The sequence below is a fragment of the Clupea harengus genome, chromosome 6, assembly GCF_900700415.2.
Source record: "Clupea harengus chromosome 6, Ch_v2.0.2, whole genome shotgun sequence".
Classification (NCBI taxonomy): domain Eukaryota; kingdom Metazoa; phylum Chordata; class Actinopteri; order Clupeiformes; family Clupeidae; genus Clupea; species Clupea harengus.
Window position 1 is genome coordinate 25,339,512 of NC_045157.1, and position 20,417 is coordinate 25,359,928.

A 20,417-nucleotide genomic window follows, 5' to 3' on the forward strand; every position below is an offset into this window, starting at 1 on the left:
CCCATGATTCAGTACAGAAGAAAGGGGAAGAAGGAGGGAGATAAGTGCTAAATTAAATGCTGAAATGTAGAGGTTTGGTTAATGATATTAATTCGATCGTAGTATCATTTGTCAGTTACAGTTTCAAGTGAAATTGTGAGTTTCAATATAATTATCTACAATAGACACAGTAGTTTTCGTCACATTTAAACGTTAACGTTAACAGCTACTCTTCAAAGTATGGAGGCTAGCACAGAGCGTAATCCACCGCCATTCCCTGAGCCTATGGACCGTGAAATAAATTCGGATAAATTAGAAGAGGAAAGTGACGATGAGGGTGAAGACATTTTCACTGGCAGTGTAAGTATACAAGGTCAAGTTACTATCGGGTGTAAATGCTGTAAGTACTCAAACAAACTTCCTGTCTGATTGACTATTCAGCTTTCAGTTAGCTTGTTCAGATTGCAGGTAAACCTGGGAGGAAAGCCTGCTAGACTGCAGGAAAGTTAGTTAAACATCTAAGATTCTTCTGATAGTCAACATATCAAGCAAATATAATTTACAACACAGAGTTGTCTTTGCTACAAAGAGTATGCTAAGTGGGCCATATGTGAGGTCCTGCGGTGTCTCAATAGTTGTCAAAAATGGTCCAATCGGATTTCTTGTGGAGTAATGATAACAGGAATCAGTTTTTTGCTTTAGGTAGCATGTAAAGTATTCACAGAACAGATGTCAAATATGTTATAAGGCGCAGAGTTTTGGGTGACGTATATAAGTTCGCAAGTAGCAATTTTTGATCACTGCTTACTGTAGTTGATAGTGTAGTCTGATTTCACCATTTCCTTGCTGGCTGGTTTTAGAACTATGAGGGAGGTTAATCATGAATAAAGAGAAAGTGTAAGTGAGAAATTAGAAAGTTAATTGAAGTATCTGTTGTTAGCCATTTAATGTGTGGTGAACATCAGACTGCCATGGCTTGTTTACATTGTCACTTTACATCAATGGCCAATCTCTCTACATCAAAATATAAGGGAGTAGGAATTAAAAAAAATGTACACCAATTTTTTTTTAACTTTTTACCAATAGTGTTTGAACAATACATTAACATGTGTCTGTTGTCATTTTGTGTGCGGTGGATTAACATTTGTCCAAGTTCCGGTTAAAACAATCCCTATGGGGTTTTATAAATGGGGTTTGGGGAAATAACATCATTTGACAATAATGCCCGTGGTAGTTAAGTAACTGTTTAACTGTTCAATAAAATGCATGTGTCATCTCCACATTGATCTCTAAAATATGTCTGTTGCTATCCCTCTGCTAACAGTGAAATATAATGGACAAGTCACTTAGCTAATGTGTCACCAATTTCACAAGGTGAGCAGAAGCTTCTTGTAGTTAGCGTTACCAATCGCTGTTTTCGCTTGAGTTTTCGGGGAATGTGCCACACAGTAGCGATACATTTACAATTTTAAGCATGTCTACTGCTATGAAGTGAAAAACGGACGTGAAGAAGTTGGTGGGCAAAAAAAAAGAGAGAAGTTCAGTTTATTTCTACTGATGTTAAAGAAAAAGGACTGTTTTGCTTTGCATATTTCAGTAATGTGTGAAGCATCTCTTTATGGATTTCATAGTGGATCTAGAGTTAGTATTTGCACAACTTTCTGTCAGTCTTCCTACACTCTCTTTTCAGGAGTGTACAGTTGGATGTTGTTTCCATGGTACTTTGTGTTTGTCGGTGACAGTCTTAATATTGTGTCATCCATAATATTTACCATTTTTGAATAAAAATTGTTCAGCAGATCATCTACAGAGTCTGACTGGTGTCTTGGTGATCATTTATGAGACTCTTTCTTACAGTCATCGATCTGTTCTGAATGTGTGGGGATATAGACACTTCAAAGAACACACAGAAATGATCAGATAAGACAGTTGCAGAGATATTGAGACATTTGTGATGACCAGGGTGTATGATCAAGAGAGTGAGATGGCCCCTAGGGCTGAGTGGTATATGGACTTTATAAGGGATACTGATATATTTTCAAATCAGACATAGGACGAGACAATACCGTTTATACCGATATAGTTTGATGTCGCTTTACATTAAACCTGTTTCTTTTGGAAAGCTGTGCCAGTTTGCTCCTCTCTCCTCTCTCACACTCTCCGTGCAAGCTGGCCCCACTCTCCCTCTGTGTCTGCGCAGTTCCCTCTAGACCCCACAGTGGCCCCACTCTCCCTCTGCGTCTGCGCAGGTCCCTCTAGACCCCACAGTGGCCAGTGATGGCAGTTCTGTATTTCACTGTAATTCTGACGTCTGGAATGTTTCCATGAAATAAGTATAATAATAATTGTGAAATAAATATCTGGTTTCGTCCAAGGCACTTGAAGTGGTGTTTATTGTAGGCAATATGGTTTTAGTGCTAGCATAATATCTGTGGACAAAAATTCATTGTGGTGCTTTGCCTACTGCAGCTCTTTAGAAGAATAGAGATATACATGTTTGATGGCAGATTATAATCATACAGGGCTATTATCATCACTTGGTGGAAACATTAAATGTAAATATTGCATTCAATTAAACGTAAATACGACATGTGACGTGTAACTATAAGTGGCCGTTTCGCTAGTGATTGCAATGTATCCTAATTGTCATGTACGGTAGTTTTATGTGTTTGTGCATATACTATGGTAAATACGGTAATAGAGTCGTGCTGCCTGACAGTGATCATGGCAACACGACAGTCATACCATTCAGTGTTTGTAATTAATAATCGTTAAATTCTTTCAGCTCAACAATTTCAACATAGTATAAGGGACAGGTAAATTAATTAACTCGAAGGGCGCTCAGAAAGTGCAGACCATAATTTGGATCCGCTCCAGAAATGGATGGGCACTTCCTTGGCCCTTGCTACACCTTTCCAGCTAGTTTCATGAAAGTCGGGCTGGTACTTTTTGCATAATCCTGTTAAGATAACCTCCTTGGTGGAGATAGGCTTATAATTAAATACAGGGGGCTTTGTTTGCAGTATTACTGCACAATGGCATTCTTTGAATACCGTGGTAAGGACATTTCTATACCGCTTTAGCCCTACTGTGTATCATATTCAGCCTAAAAATACTGGGATATGATTTTTGATCGCCCCCAACCCTATTGGTCCTTGTTCATCCTGTGTTAGGCTGAAGGTATAAAGTAGTGCATGTAGTTCCTTAGCATAACTGTTCTCTGGATTATCTACATGCAAATTGACATCCCCATGATGTAATAAAACAATCAAAATCTGTACAAATTATGTACAAGTAATAGTTTGCTTAGCTCACCAAGGAAAAGTTTAGCTGGATGTTTTGGAGGCCTGTAAATAGTTAATAACAAAATATGAGGAGAACACATAATGAGAACACATAGGTAGAAAAAGGGAGAGCGACCGCTGAGGTGTCCCTTTATGTACAAATATTGGACGAGGCATTGTTGCGAAGCCCAAATCCTTTGGCATGCTATCTTGCCAGTTGTTAGTTCTCCAGATAACATGTTATTTACCCAGTGCGAAAAGTGTCCTGTTCACTTGAGAGCAGGAAGTAAAGTACCTAAAATGTTTAGGTATGCTCATCTCTCTGTCACAGTTACAGTAAGACAGCATAAACACTCTCCTTTTCATCAGTTGTTCTATTTACATGCTATATTCTTGAAGAATTTTTGTTATGAAAAGTCAACGGACTACTTGCAGAATGATATGAAATATGAAATTAGAAGCACAAAACCCATTGCCAATGGCAGCAGTCATTATAAAGAAATATCAGACCTCCGAACTTTGAAATGGCCCATTCAATTCAATTGAACTTTTGGCAACATTCTGAGGAGCCGTGTAATACATTTATATATCCACCCTCTACCGATGACCCAATGCCCAGCTAGACAAGCTTTCGTTCACCTGTTTGATTTTGCTGGGTTTTTCAGTGCATCAACTGCACCAAATACAGTTTGTTCCCTTTGTCTAGGATCAGAATAATAATAAAAAGCCATGTCAAGGAAAAATATTTTAGATTAAAATACAATTTGAATCTAATTGACAGGTAAAATATCATGGTTACCTGAGACAAACCTATTAAGCTGTTGCAGTAAACGCTACACACAAAATTACACACAAATTTAATTAAATTCAAATGTATTTATATAGTGCCAATAACAATTGAAATTGTTCACAGAAAGCACTTCACACAGCCCAGAGCCTCAGAAGTACAAACCCAGGCTAGGATATTGAGTATTGTGCCACTGGACTGTATTTTTTCTGTTTCTCCTAATTATTCCAATAATGTACTCCATCTCTGAATTGTATGTAGATTAAATCCACCTCCAGCACCCCAGTAAACCACATGCCGACAGACATCTTCACTGAAGAGGGATCCGGCCCAACTCCACAGTCCCACATAGTGCCCCAGCATGACACGAATGGCCTGCGTTCTGACGAGGAGCAAGATCTGTTTGCAGGTACATTTGGTGTTGATGTAGGATGGTGCAGGGAACTGCTATTGTACAGTTACTCTCATGGCCTTTAGACCAAAGACAGACTTCCATACTAGGTATGCTTTCTGTGGTCCAAACTAAAGTAAAGCAGGTCTGGTTTTACACGATTTACCTGAGCCTTGGTTCACTTTCATTATCGAGAAACATCTGCTAAATTATGTTTGAGATGTTTCGAGGCTAGAGGAAACCTAAGTACAGAGGACGTACCTGTTGCTGTCGTTTGTTTTTATCAGTGACCACCTATGATGGCGCACATAAACTGCTAGCTGATAGCTGAAATGGTGTTGGCAATGTTTCAGTGTGCTAGCTAGTTCACTGTAAACAGAAAGGTTACAACAAAAGTGAACAATAATCATTGACCATTGGATTGCTCCTACTATTCTGCCATACCTCACAAGCTGGGGTTAGACTAGAAAGTATGCAGTCTGCCAAATTCTGATTTGTATGCCTGAGTCTGCCGACTTTGGCACAGACAGACACGTTTCAGAGCTGTCATGATGAATCCAACAACATTTATTGGCTAATCAAAATTTTTGTTTATTTATGTTTTAGCCTACTTTTTCGTTTTGTGGTGATGGCAGAAGAGGTCATTGAGGGGATTCTAAAATAATTTTTGCATTTTAATTTTCATCAAATCATTGTCAGTTTTGTTCTCAAGCCCAAGGTGTCTGTAGATTAATTGAAAAATGAATTTGTGTTGTTTTCAGAGGCAACTGTGGAGTTATCCATTGACAAGGTTAACAACAGAGAAAGAAAGGAAATCTCAAGGCCAAACCCTTCTATACAGGACATTCCTTACAAGCCTAGTGTGGCAAACAAATCATTGGAAGAGGTAGGTCTGAGATAAAGGCCGACATAAGCTGTTAAGAGTCACAGTAAATAATAATAATAATAATAATAATAATAACAACAAGACAACATTGGACATAAGCCATTTATATCTTGCTGATACAAAGTGCTGTTGATAAGAAACTGTTAAAGTTGTTTTCCTTGTTTTGATGTTTCAGTGGGAAGAGGAAGAGAGTAGAGACAAGTTTGAGTTAAACATTGCAGTGACTAATCCCGAGAAAGTTGGTAAGATCCTTTATTTATATCATATAGGAGTAAAAAGATCCTTTATTTATATCATATAGGAGTAAAAAGATCTTTATTTATATCATATAGGAGTAAAAAGATCATGCCTGTCAAGGAGTGTAATTCATCATGATCATCTTAATTTTGATGATGTCTTGTTGCAGGAGATGGCATGAATGCGTATATGGCTTATAAAGTGTCTACTCAGGTATGCATTAACATACATCTATGAACATACATGTTGGTCAAAAACATTTGAACTTACTTTATGCTCCTCACTGGCCTTTTGTAGACCACTCTACCCATGTTCAAGAGCACCACATTTTCTGTGATGAGAAGGTTTAGTGATTTCCTGGGTCTCTATGAGAAGCTCTTGGAGAAGCACTCGCACCATGGGTATATTGTGCCTCCACCCCCGGAGAAGAGCGTTATGGGTGAGAAACTGATCTTGGAGTTGAACTTTAACTGAATGTGGTTTTCACACTGGCAGCTTAGTTTGTTAAGTGAACAGCCTGCCTCAAAAATGTGGAAAAACTTGTCTAAAAATTTGAAAACATCAGTGGAATAGCCATTAACTCACAATTGATGTTTATCTGGTAATGTAGTGAAAATAAATTCCTAAAAATTACTCCCCTGCAGCATGAGTACAGGTTAGGCAACTGCTTGCCTATTGAAAAAGTGGACGGTGTTTTACATTTCTGTTGCCTTAGAAAAAGTCAACATTCAAAAGCCTGGGAGTAAATGGCTGCAAGCAATGCTTACATTGAAGACAGCAGTCTCATAATAAAGCATACCTGTTTCAGGTCTCATAATAAAGCATACCTGTTTCAGGTCAACATCAATTCAACATGAAACCACCAGTGGGGACAAGGGGCAGCTGTGCAGTCATACTTTCATTCAGATTCCAGCAAATCTAATGTGAAAATATAACACTTTTGAACTATTCTTAACTGAGGTAAACCTCTATTTCATGTCATAGTATTTGAAATTGTGATGTTTGCCTTGCTAGGTATGACTAAAGTCAAAGTGGGGAAAGAAGATCACTCCTCAGGCGAGTTTGTTGAGCGGCGGAGAGCAGCACTGGAAAGGTCAGTTTCCTCATGTTTAAACTGGAAGACAAGCAATGTCAGTTTCCTCATGTTTGAACTGAAAAACAACCAATGTCAGTTTCCTCATGGTTAAACTGGAAGACAAGCAATGTCAGTTTCCTCATGGTTAAACTGGAAGACAAGCAATGTCAGTTTCCTCATGGTTAAACTGGAAGACAAGCAATGTCAGTAGCACCTTTTTAGCCCATTGGAGAAATGTGCATGCCGAGGACATCCAATTGTTAAAATATCATACTCTGTGTATAGCTTTAATCCCACATAGTCAGAATTGAAGTTTGCTTTAGGTTGGCACCATTCCCCTCTTTGTCCACACATAGTCAACCTGTGCAAAGATGGAAACATGGAGGTCTGAAAAATCAGATTGTCTTTCTTTTATTTTAGAAAAGTTTGCATATGTTCTGAAATTTGTAATTAAACACTTTGCTAGTCGCTAATTAATCATTCTGATATTTTTGTAGAAGTCCAATCTGGAAGCTGCTACAAATCTTCAGGGCTTGTGATTTTGTTTTTACAGCAACTTCATTTAGAGAAACTCTTCAAGCTATTTACATGGTTATAATGTTCATTAAAAAGTAAATTGTATTCCTTAATCTTTCTTCATCTTAGTCTTTCAAATATTTCTATTTAATTACTTTTAAATACATCATTTTGGTTATTGTTGCTGAGTTTGGGCAGATTAATAGCATATGTAGCATCAATGTTTTTAGATGGGGGGAAAACATACAAATGTTTTAAACATAAAAAAACATAAAAACATAACTCCAGTGCGTTAAACCCTGTCCAAGAAAATCCTCACCACATGGTCTTCCAGTACTTTGACATAAGTGTACACAGTGTTAGTCTCTGAGCAGGAACTGCAGACAGGGCTTGGCCACTGAGGATGAAGCTGGGGACTCGCCTCATCACTAGCTATCACTCATTTCCCTCATTACTCTGTGCATGTGTGAAGTGTCTGTGTCTGGTGTGAAGAAGGAAGACCAGGGAGGTAGTGCTGAATGGGACTGTGTTATTTCCTCTCGTGCTCATTGGGATTGCTGTGGGTGGGCTGATATCCAGGCGATGGATGCGGAGTAGGGACATACAAAACGGCCAATTCACACTGACCTGCAACTTTGATGGCATCCTCCAATATGATAATGCTAAATTCATAAACCTTGACTATTGGTGCCACATCTTCAATGACTTCAACTAGCAAAACTCCATTGCAACTCCATACCTCCAGAAGCTCATTACTCTGATGGGGCCATACATTCATATATTTGAAATATTATATGAGTTTGTTGGCATATCCAAAAAAAACGGCTTGCCTTTTTGCACTTGTGCAATAATTCTTTTCGGTGTCATTAGGCAAACTGCACCAGTAAAAGGTAAAAGTCTTGTAGCTGACTTCAAAGCGACGTGTCCATAGAAAGAAGCTCTCACCTTTGAAATCAAGGGGCAATGCAGCGGAAAAGTATCCTGTAGACATGTTGTTCACAGGCACCACCAAAAGGGTAATTCCATGTCGGATCACCGCTCAGCCTGCTCACTTGTGTGCTAATATAGCTTACCAGTTTGCCTGCTAAAAAGGTTACTATTGTGTGATAAGTGTGTGTCTTCATTCCGGAAGAACCTTGCTAGGAATTCATCAATAGTGATTATACCACTACTGAACCATTAGAGAAATGCGATCTATGATGTAAGATCTATGAAGTCAGTAATTTATTAAGTAAGATCAGACCATAGTATTATTCTTACTTGTTTTAAAGTATTATTTGGTCAGTACAAGGATTTCTGGGCCTTGTTTGGACATGTTCACGGTCGCCATTGGTCTTTGCTGTTGAGCTAATTATTGAAAATGCTTTTAGAGGTATTTCATTTTCCCCATTAGTCAGACATAGGCCTAGTAGTACTTTTTTACTTTTCAAAATTGGATGAATGTGGCTGTATCAGGGGTTAATTTGCAGAATCTCTCCAATTTGTTGTAGAATGTATGAATGAGGCTCAGTTGCTGTGTAGGCCAGATTTGCATTCAAGTCTTAATTTTGACAGCGCGTTCAATTGCTTGGATCAGTGGTTTCCTTTGACATGTTGTATCCATTCACAGGATATGACATTTGGATTTTGTAATGTGACAACTGTAATGCTTATGGCATTGTTCTTTTTCCTCTTTCTAGGTACCTGAAGAGAGTTGTGTCTCACCAGAGCTTGCTGCAAGACCCAGATGTCAGGGAGTTTTTAGAGAAAGATGAGGTCAGTTTGTGCGCCTGGAAATTTGGACATGAGGTATAAACATTCTCAAAACCGCCATTCTGGTTTTTATGTGTTTTTTTAAAGACTGTCCGTTACTTGCCTTGTATCAGGTTCTCCAGCATCACCCAGTCTCTACATATCAAAACCTAATGAATGAATAAATATAAATAAAAACACTTTTCTATGTTAAAGGTTAATGAAGAATTCAAACCCTTTGCATAATGTCAAAATAAATTCCTGATACACTTGAAGTTGGGGCTGATACTTTTCACATTTTTGTAGTAACCACAATACAAAACTAGAACAGAAATACAATACATGCTATACAGATAATTATTTTTTTAGAATAGTGTGTCTTGCTAATCTAATCTTGTAAAATATGTGGTGACTGGGCAGTAGAACAATATTAGGAGGTGGATATGTGTGTTCAGTTACCTAGGGCAGTGAGCACACAAGCACTGAGTGGAGCTGGCTTCCTAAAGATGATCAACAAAGCGTCAGATGCAGTCAACAAAATGACAATCAAGATGAATGAGTCTGACAATGTGAGTAATATAAATATAATATGTCATAAAATATGTAATTTCAATTAAGTGCAGGATTAGCATGCAACTCTAGAGATTTTTTTCACATAGTGTTTGCTCTGCTTGTTCTGTTCCATACACGGGCTGTTCTAGTGGTTTGAGGAGAAGTTTCAGGAAGTGGAGAATGAGGAGCAGCAACTAAGAAAGCTCCATGCAGTGGTGGATGCTCTTGTCAACCACAGAAAAGGTGAGAGCTTTCTCCCAGCCATTATTGTGTTGCATAGCTGCTAAGGCATTTTATCAAGTAAAAAATGGTCCTCATCAGGGTACCTTTTCACCTGCTTTTGTTGCCTTGTTTTTTTCTGTTAAGAATTGTGTGTGAACACGGCTGTGTTTGCAAAGAGTATGGCAATGCTGGGAACCTCTGAAGACAACACGGCCTTATCCAGAGCTCTGTCCCAGCTAGCAGAGGTGGAAGACAAGATGGAGCAGCTGCACCAGGAGCAGGCCTGCAGTGACTTCTTCCTCCTGGCAGAGCTGCTGGCCGACTACATACGGCTGCTAGGAGCCGTGCGGGTGAGGGTTACACATTTCAGAGTTTTAAAGCCACAGACTCGCCATTCATGCCTTTGTCTACTCCCATGTCTCAGAAAGTAGTACTGCTTGTCCTGTAGATGCCATTTCACCCAGAAAATAATTTGTTTGTACAAGGCATAGAAGAGCACATCAGCTACCTGTCTAACAGGTGGCAGTACTGTTTCCTAGAGTGAATGTAGGTGGGAAAATGTAGTTACCACCTAATCTTGCATCTTCAATTTAATAGCTTCACAAAGCAACATTGCGCTATGTTAAAGCGATACATTCAGTTAGGTGAGCATCTTTATGGAGAATCCTAGTGCAATAAGATTTCAGCCACACTCTCACAATTGCATACAGTTATCTATACATCTTGGGATGCCACACTTAACAGTTCAAGTCCGCTGTTTGGTTTGGGGAAAGGTTGACGATTTTTTTAAGGAAGTAGGATTTAGGGTATTAGTTAATTTTCTAAAATAAAAAAAAATAAAAAAGTTATCATGTGACAGAATTTATGCCTCCCTAACTGAGAGACATATCATCAAGAATATCAATGGAAAATACTTAAATGTTTTGCTAAATATTTATTTGGTCAGTGGTGGTTTTTCACTTTCTAAACATATTTGTCATGTGTAACCTACAATTTGTTCTGCCTTGCAAGTGCTGGTATTTTCCTTCTAAAATGTGAATGTAGTTGTGGTTGATTTATTGTTATTGGGGTGTGGTTGGGCTTTGTTTCCAGAATTCGTTTGACCATCGAATGAAAACTTGGCAGAAGTGGCAGGATGCGCAGAACACCTTGCAAAAGAAGCGAGAGGTTGAGGCAAAACTTCTGTGGGCTAACAAGCCTGACAAATTACAACAAGCAAAAGAGGAGATTACAGAGGTAATTATTTGGCATTTAAATTGTGAATCAACTAAAAAGTTTGAAATAACACAATTCTTGAATGTTTTCTTTGTGGCCCTCTCCAGAAGACCACAAACCCTCATAGGTATTGTTGTTGAATTTGTGACGTACTGTTTCATTTTTGATTTCATGGCTGGCATTGTTTTGAATTAACCAATATATTTATGGCCAATTGTATGTGTATGTGAAAGCAAATGTTGATGGCTTACCTTTGTTTTTGAGCAGATGCCAGATGGTTATTTTTTTGGTGTTTTTAAACATGACACTAGTTGTTCCTCTCTTACGGTACGAACACATGCCAGCGTAGCGATGGAAGAGAAATTCTAAATCCCATTCATTTCTGTTGGGAGGCAATCCATTGTGTCGTAGACCAGCGATTTGGGCAAAGTGAGCGACAAAAGTTGGGGAAAGTTTAATCCTATGCAAATGAGGAACGATTTTCGTCGGCAGCGGCCAATCAGATTGTTTGGTGTTGTCTCTGACGGTTTGAAAATTGCAGGACTGGCGTCGTTCGGTCGTTGGCTTGGATGGCCTTGTAAGGGTTTGTTGTTGTTCCTGGTATGTTAGATATTTAATCCTGGGCTTACTTTAACAGAATGACAGTTTTGATATAAAAACAAGTGACTAGATAGCCTACTAGCTGGATAGCCTGCTAACTAGCTCACTAGTCCAGTCTGTTATGCTATTTCCATATGCTATGCCACGCCCACTCAAAGCGATGGAAGCGTTTCATGTCACTTGCATGTGTTCGTACCGTCAGTGCAATCAATTAACCCTCCTATTATGTTCAAATTTTACCCACATCTATTATGCTTGGGGTCAATTTGACCCCAGCAATTTAAACCTCTAAAAAATGATTATAATATTTTTTTTTACTCAAGTTTATGTGTCAGGTACTTTAGGTTTGTTTGTTGACTACCTAAATAGCCCTTAAAAATAAAACAATACCCCCACCCACCCCCCTTATACATCCAGAATACATGTTACGCTACTATGGAGAAATATGCAGATCACCATCAAATCTCACTGATTGACTTAAAATTGGAAAGAGATATCCTTCTGGTGTTTTATGGCTTCATATTATTTCTAAGTACATATTGTTGTTATCTATAACATATGGAATAGAAAACTATTTCTGTAATCAAGAATAGTATCAATGTGATAAAAAAAGTTTATATTTCTTATATATTTTATACAATTAAAACAGCCTGGGGTCAAATTGACCCCAAACAACACCTATGCGTAAAGCATGTGTACAGGACATTGAAAACATATCATCATGTTAATTTTGTGTTTACCCAGTTCTCCCCATTAGATTAGGAAAAGTCATTAAATATGAAGCAAAAAAAACTATGCCAATCATTTATTTAGAGACGTTAAACATTGAAAAGGGTCAAATTGACCCCAAACATAATAGGAGGGTTAAAGTATCTTGCCATGTGGAAGGAACAAAAAGGTTTCCTATAATTAGGTTCCAGAACTGTCCATGCAGTGGAGAAATATATACATTATAGCTCATGAAATAATTAGTGCTGTGGAGAAACAAATGTTATAACATTAAGGGCCAAGTGTATCATTGTTTGCATACAACTTGAGCGCGCACAACATATGCCCAGTCCTCTCCATAAAGCTGAGAGTGAGTTTAGTCGGTGTCAAATAGGGCACATGAACGCAGTCAACATCCGCTCCCAAAATGATCCTTGTAAGGGTCGATTAGCATGTAAATCTTTCAGGTTAACCTGCCCACAGAAGGTCATTGGTGCAAAACACATTATAATATTGGTCTCCATACTGTTAAATATTCCTTGAAGTCAACTGGGTGAAACTGGATTTCCCATAAAATTTGCATGACAGTTTAGTTCTGACAGTATAAGGCACAAGAACCAACACGTGCTCTAGAATTCTTGACCACAGTAATTGATACACAGACCGTTTAACCTACTTGCATCATTGTTAGTTGCTCTTGGTGTTGTCGATCTGCAGATCACAAACATAATGCATATGCCAAATCGACATCCATGCGCAAAGGCATGTTTTCCCAGCAAGTGAATTTTTATTTAAAAAACAAAAAAACCTTTTATGAGTAAAAAAGTGCTCAGCACAATTTGTGCATTGATACGTAAGGCCCTAGATTTGGGCACATCGGGGCTGGTTATTTTTTAAAAGCTCACAGTTATATATTTTTATTGTAAACAGTGGGAGGCAAAAGTCACCCAATATGAAAGAGACTTTGAGAGGATCTGCACAACAGTTCGCCAAGAGGTACTCAGGTTTGAGGTATGAACATTTCCTGCATACTTCTAGAAATGACAATAGTCAATCATGCACAGATGCATCTGCTCATTGTGCTTGTACTGAACTGCAGAAAGAAAAGGCAAGGGATTTCAAAATCCACATCGTAAAGTATCTAGAGTCTCTCCTGCTCTCTCAACAAAGGGTAGGTCTCTATCTGTTAAATGTGCATCATTGAGTAGATTCTGTTTTGCTTACATTATGTTTAACTTGTATTTGAATCATTGCTAACCAATATTTCTGCACATCTAGCTCATCAAGTACTGGGAGGCATTCCTACCTGAGGCAAAGGCAATTGTATGAGTGAATTCACGGCTAAGAAGATACTGTCAGCACACTTGACCAAACAACTTGAAAATGACCAGGAACACTTCTTTTGTATCCTGTAATTTTATGCAAGTACTTCCATAGCTCTGCGGTGTTGCTTATGTCTGTACTCTCATTCTCCCAATATTACTCAGTTTCTGGGCCTTAGAGGAAAGTAGTACATGAAAAACAAGTATCAGTTGCCCATTGTGTGTAAAGCCAAGAGTTGGAAAGAGCCAAGACACAGAAATGGTGTTTACCCTGGAGTGGTCAAGCAGAAGACATTGTATCGCAGTCTGTCACCCCCAACAACCTGTCCAACTGGATTGCAGCTTGTGTATGGTGGTGAAGGTCTCTGTTAGCAGTGTCAGTGTATTTATCATATTACTTTGCTTTGTTACTTTAAATATTAACACTTTTTTACAATTACTTTGTTATTAGCTGAAATGCATATGTAATGCTTTACATTCATTAGATTAGTAGTAAGTGGTTACTGGCATTTCCACATTATTTTGTGGTATATGGCTTGCTTCTTTATCAGACAGTGTTGAGAGGCAGGGGAGAACATTGAGCTGGGTACTTGGGGAGCAAATCATATACAGTATGGGTTAAATATTTTGATTCCACCTTTGATTCAGCAGAAGATACTTGACAGTTTGAGAATTATTTCCATACATTAAACTAAGTGGTAGTGTTGACATTGTTGGTGTTGTCAAGCTCTGCTGTATTATAGACTGCAAATCAGTGATCTTACCAGCTACTGCTGGCTGATTTTTTGCACTGTGTGTTAACCAGTTTTGCAGCTCAGTTGCATTCCTTGTGCACTTTGTTAAAGAAGGAGTACTATTAATAATAAACATTTTACTCCTTGTTGTGTTTACAAGTCATAGACCGATCTATACATTAAAGAGTGTTGTTGCTAGGGTCAGGTCAAAATTTAAAGGTGTGATGCTTGATCCTGGCGAAAGGTCGTTGCGCTGAAAGGCAAATCAAATACAATCCACCGTTCCATGCCCCTGAAGCAATCTGATTGCGCAGGAGTACCACTTGCCGATTGGCTGGGATCGTGTATGGTCTGGTCCAACCCACTTTTTGGTTCATGAACGGTCCTGGCTCTTTAAATGGGAGTTTCTTTTTTTTGAGCACACACTGGATGGACCAGTAGAAGAACGTGAGAAGAATTTAGCTTAATTTGGTGAAAAGTGTAATGACCTACCCTGATGACTGAGGGATAAGGGATGTAATGTTGTAATGCATTTCACATGTGGTAAAATGTTAGTAAAATCATTGTATTTATTTGCATATTTCATTTTTACATTCCCTTTCCTTTGCCATTTTAAAATATTCCATATATACAGTCTGAGAGAAAATTGGACACCTTGTAAACAATTCATATAAAAAACAACTAGAACAAAGCTTATATAATTTTACAAATATTTAGATCCTCACTACAGAGTGGAAGTCAGACAAATCATTTCAGTATTAATTAATTACATCCCATAAAGATGTCCACCAGGGGGATTCAAAATCTAATTTATTATATAAATACTAAATTGGCACAATCATTTTTGCTTGAGGTGTTTTCCAAAATGTGCAAATCACTGTCAGGATAATTCCATTTGACAAATTATTGAAACATAAAAAATCATATCAATTCTACCACACCATTATTAACTCTTCTGTGGAAAAAAATGTGGAAAGTTGGTCAATTGCCAAGCAGTAATCAGGACAGGACTGGACAGCCATTGATTAGTTGAATAGCAAGTAGCATTGTATTAGACAGTGTACTAAACATAAAAAGCTAAGAGACATGAAGCACTACCAGCTATTCCCTTTTGGTGGGTTCACACAACCACTTTTTAAAGTGGCACAATGACCGTATGTAAACAGAATTCACACAAAAACACAACCATGTTGGTCCCTGTCAAGGAAGGACATAGTCAATACCTTGCTCCAAGCAACAATTCAGTGGACATTCACTGTGGTTACTGCATTGTGACAAAGGCAACAATGGATAAACACACAGATATCATAGCAACACCTAACATAGTTTTCTAGATTCTTCCAGTAGATTTCAGTAATTTTCACTGTAATTCCGGGCCAATTCATCATGTGGCAAACAACTCATGTTCGGCAGGTAAGCGAGACAATTTTTGCAGCACTGTCAAGTCCAATCTTTTAACTTATTGACAAGCAAACTCAAATTCTTAAGTACAATCAGTCAACATATTTCAATATGTTCTCATCCGTTTCATCCTAAACAGTATGCTGTATGAGGGGCGGCTCGATGTATCGTTCACAGGTCATCCTCGCTGTCCCATGTGTCTGCTTTCCTCAAAAGCCGGTATGACTGTCAGGAGTTCTCATCTCCATCATTAATGACGTGACTGTAGCCAGTTGAGGTCTCCCGTTTCCGGCAGAGCACAGTGAAGAGGAGCACGATGAGTAGAAGGAGGAGGCATGCACACACTGCCAACCCAATCATCACTTCTGAGGGAGGGAAGGCAAATACAGATGTTACATTCAGCAATCTCAGGGAGTAAAGATGAAAGATCAGCCTAGAACAGTCAAGTTACTGAAAAATGGACACACGGCTAAATAGTGATGAATTCCACCAAGTAAATGGAGGTTGTATATTCAACCATTTAGTTATGGTAGTAACTCATTCTTTAAGAAATATTTACTATGTGCTGCTCATTTCAGAAGTGTTTTTTATTTTGCAGTATAACACATTTAGTTTGAAAACGTGTGCACTGAAAATGTTCAAAAAAATGCACGGAAGCAGGCTTTATTAGAGTTGCAGACCTGTGGAAAAGTCTATATACATTCTTTTCTAAGCGTTTGAATATGGAGTATGTGTAATCTAACAAAATGTTGTTGGCGACATAATAAAGGCACATATTGTGCATAATATACATCGGACAGTGTATTGGTCCAACCCATCGCTGTTTACCTTGTGGGTAGTAGCATGCTTACATTAGATAGCTGGCTCAGACACCTTGCAAATCCCCTCAGACGTATTTTTCAGTTACAATAACGGGGTTTTTACATTGCACTATTCTATTTCTATAGTCTATTTCTCGGTAACTTTTTAAAAATCTAAACAAAAAAAGTCAAACAAACAACTATTATGTACAAATACGACCCTCTATGGAGTTTGGTCCGCCATCTTTTTATTTTCAGTGTCGCAATTTCATTGCCTGGTCTTCAAAAAAAAAAAAAAACATCGCTCCATACTGTTATGGAGGTGAATTGCTTTGTGACACCCACCAACCGACGGAGAACTTTAAAGGTTCACAAGTCCATCGAAGCAACTGTGTGGCCACACAGTAACGCAGTCATTGAAGCATATTTCGGCCTTTACCGACTTTCAGTGTCATATAAGGAAGCACCACTAGATGGAGTTGTAGTAGCCTGCCTGTTTGTGAACTAGCAGTACAGTTGTCAGGTCAGATTGTTTCATCATCACAAATCATTTCAGCAAATGATAAAAGTTAGCACACTGAATGAAACTAAGATTGTTTATTCAAACACATTCCCACAAAACTTATTTTGTGTAGTCTAGATAGAACAATAGCCGGTGATTATGTTAAAAGTTATGAAAATGTTATCAAAGGTCAAATCTGTCTTAACAGTTAACAACTTGTCAAGATTAATGTGGGCTGTATCACATAAACATGGTCTCACATTGTGTATTGTGTTAATAGGCTACTTTATTAGTAGTTTACAGAGCCCCTGAAGACTTGAAAAGAGAGTATTTTTATCTAGCGCGCACAATTTATTATTCTGGGAGCATATTTTATCATCTTTTTTGTACCATTTGTTCTCTTATTTGTATGTAAGTCTTGTACATAAAATACTTTTCATGTTGACAAAATGTACTATCTAGTTCACACAGTTTATTATATCGTCCACACAGAATAGATTTCTGGCACGCACAACATACTTCTGTGCTCGCAAGATAATTATGTAGGCTAGTGCTCACAAGATAATAGACCACATTGGTGTCACAAATGGGTGTATCATACATTCTGTGTCACCTGCTTGCTAGAATCTTACAGAAATCTTACAGTTAATAAAGTTGTATTTCAATCTCAGAACATTTTACAAAGATATTGTTGCTGTTTTAGCCAGAAGGCATTGTGATCAGCCAAAATCATCTGCTTCAAATTCTGAAGGAACTTGCAGTGGTCCTATCATGACTAAGTTCAAATGGACAAAATGAAACCAAATATCACAGATAACTTTACTCAAAATAAAACATTTTAGTCATTAGGAATTACAGGCTGGAAATGCTTTGATAAAACCTTATGCTGCTTTGCGGGCATGAAATAGCTCCTTTCAGATACTGTCAGTTGCTAAGAGGAACCTTTGTTGAGTGCTGTTGAAACATTAGATGAGTCAGATCATTTATCATCCTCTGGAATTGCCATGAGCTGACCATTCTGCATGACAGCTCTTGACCTGCCTTCTAACGAGTTCTAATAATAGTCAAACTAAATAAGGCCTAACTAGTTAATATGAAGTTTTTAGACTTTACAAGTGGAAGGGTGCCAAAACATTTGGACATGCCATATAATTACTGGTTAATCTTTTTCTATTTCTATTTTTAAGGTCGTGAAGTAACATTTTTTTTTAATGTCTGTTTGTTGCAAGTTGTATTTCCACATAAAATGTATTTGTGCAACTCCGAATCTATACATTAAAAAGTAAATGAAATTCTGTGAAAACACTGACCTGTGTCTTTTGCTGTAGTTTCCACCTGACATTCCTTCTCCCAGTCCGTTGTAATGACCCCCTTAGTGAGACGAATGAAGTCTTGCAGAGGGCAATACTGTTCACAGCCCGGCAGGGCCAGTGGATAAGGTGGTTTACTGCTGTCATTGCGGTACAACATGGACACAGTGAAGGACCTAGACAACAAGGCAAGTTACCAGATAGTAAACAAGGAGGCATGGTAAACTAGAAAGATACCTTCTGGCTACTTCTAGCTGCATGGGTTTGCCACCTGGAAAATGCATATTTATAATTTCACTGACACGACAATAGCATATTTTTATTTGTTTACACTGTGACTTTGTTACATAGCATCAAGCCAGTTGTGGAGGAATTTGCAATATTAAACAAAATAAAGGCTTCTTTCTTTGTTGGACTGAATCGATACAGAAGCAAACACTCTAGGTTGTGTGTTATTCACCACAATATGTTGATGTTATTTCACCAGAATATATTCCCTCTGGTGTTCTATTATTGAATTAAAGAGGAACGGTCAAAATGGAATTGTTTTGTGTTTTCACTGACACAAAATAATTATATATAATTATATATATATAAAAGATTCAGATGTGTACTTGTTGAGTTAGAGTGCTATTTATCAGAGTTCATCCAGAGGTTCAAACATACAGATTAATACATTTCCCATGCTCAGCTAAAATTCTTAATTACATGCACATAGTGTCAGTTTTGTAGAAACCATACAATGTTACATTTCTCTATAAAATGCTTCAAAGCAACATTATCTTATGTCAGACAGCCTAGAGTGTGGCCAAACAGCATCAGTATTATTTTACCAATATCTAGTCTATTATCCAATACCTATAAATACATTTGGCATATAGAGTGCACATGAGCTCAAAAAATCAAATGTGGCAAGAACATACCCATTGTCTTCCTGGTACAGCTCAAATATGTGACATGAGGCGTATGGGGGCTGCCGCCCATTGAATACATCCAAAGCTGACTGCAGAGCCACTACAGTGGTGTCATGCTGTAGCGAGTAAACATACATTTCACAAAAATTAAACCTTTCTGGTGGATCATCAAAAGGGGCAATTATTCAGTGTAAAATAGAGGACCCAGTATGCTTTATTTGTCTGTGTTATTCATGATTATTCCAGCTATGACAACAGCAAACTCACTCATACTTTCTTCAGTAGTTGATAGCTGAGGCAAGCCTCAAGGCTAACCTATCCCCAGTCTTTGCATTACCATTCAGAAATCCTAAATCCTTTACAGTGCGTATGAAAAGGATCCATCCCCACCTGTTTCAAGTGATTGTAGTATATACACCTGAATCTGGAAAGTCCAGGTGAATCAGTATCCTAGCAAAAACTACATCATGAAGATAAAAGAACACTCCAAACTAACTCTGCGAAAAGGTAATTGGAAGGCATAAGTCAGGGGATGGATACAAGAACATTTCCAAGTCACTGAATATCCCTTGGAGTACAGGAGAAGGAATGTGGCAGAGCTGTAAAGGAGCAGGCCATCCTCTAAACTGAGTGTCCACGCAAGAAGGGTCGAACGGTTGAAAGGAGGGTTCAGAAAAGCTCATGAAATCCTGACAGAGCTTGAACAGTTCCAAAAACTTGCAGTGTTCTGATGGAGACAATCCACAGGCTCAAAGATGTAATTACTGCCATAGGTGCTTCTAATAAACACTGGCTTTCAATTTGAACATATATTTATATTATAATTTTAATTAATTCAGATTACCTGGTAGAGATCTGTTTTTATTTTGACATGAGCAATCATTTTTCTGCTGATTAGTGTCAAAAAGCCAAATTAAATCAAACATAATTCAATGTTGTAAAATGATAAAAGGTGAGAACGTCCAAGGGTGTGAATATAGGCACTGTATCATTATATGCTCAGTAGATATTTTGCAGTGCCAGACTCTCTCATATATAGTATGCAGTGCCAGACTCTCTCATATATAGTATGCAACATAATGAAAGCATATTTTTTTCACTCCAATGTAGCATGCAACATAGAGACAGTGTTTTCCCCACATCAGTCAATATTTCTACTAACTTTATGCCTCTTAATCACCATTCATAAACTGTTGAATTTACAAAGCCACTTAACACTGACATTGGTAGCACCACATGAAAACCTGTACA

At 38.1% G+C, this 20,417-nt stretch overlaps 2 protein-coding genes across 2 annotated transcripts in view; one reads left to right on the forward strand and one right to left on the reverse strand.

Annotated features, from left to right (window-relative positions):
- LOC105889148 (sorting nexin-1) lies at window positions 1–14,811 on the forward strand. Its single transcript, XM_012814940.3, has 15 exons — window positions 1–339; window positions 4,312–4,459; window positions 5,203–5,327; window positions 5,503–5,569; window positions 5,734–5,777; window positions 5,862–6,003; window positions 6,579–6,657; window positions 8,835–8,910; window positions 9,342–9,455; window positions 9,588–9,681; window positions 9,805–10,010; window positions 10,753–10,896; window positions 13,114–13,194; window positions 13,283–13,354; window positions 13,462–14,811. Exons 1-15 carry the CDS (start codon window positions 220–222, stop codon window positions 13,510–13,512), a joined length of 1,563 nt encoding a protein of 520 aa, XP_012670394.2. The 5' UTR covers window positions 1–219; the 3' UTR covers window positions 13,513–14,811.
- acp2 (acid phosphatase 2, lysosomal) overlaps window positions 14,791–20,417 on the reverse strand; it is a 15,345-nt gene continuing 9,718 nt past the window's right edge. Inside the window, exons 9-11 of the mRNA XM_012814804.3 lie at window positions 19,176–19,282; window positions 18,253–18,428; window positions 14,791–16,005 (exon numbers count right to left, since the gene is read on the reverse strand). Coding sequence (XP_012670258.2) covers window positions 15,869–16,005; window positions 18,253–18,428; window positions 19,176–19,282 — 420 coding nt within the window. The 3' untranslated portion in view covers window positions 14,791–15,868. The remainder of the gene's footprint in view (window positions 16,006–18,252; window positions 18,429–19,175; window positions 19,283–20,417) is intronic.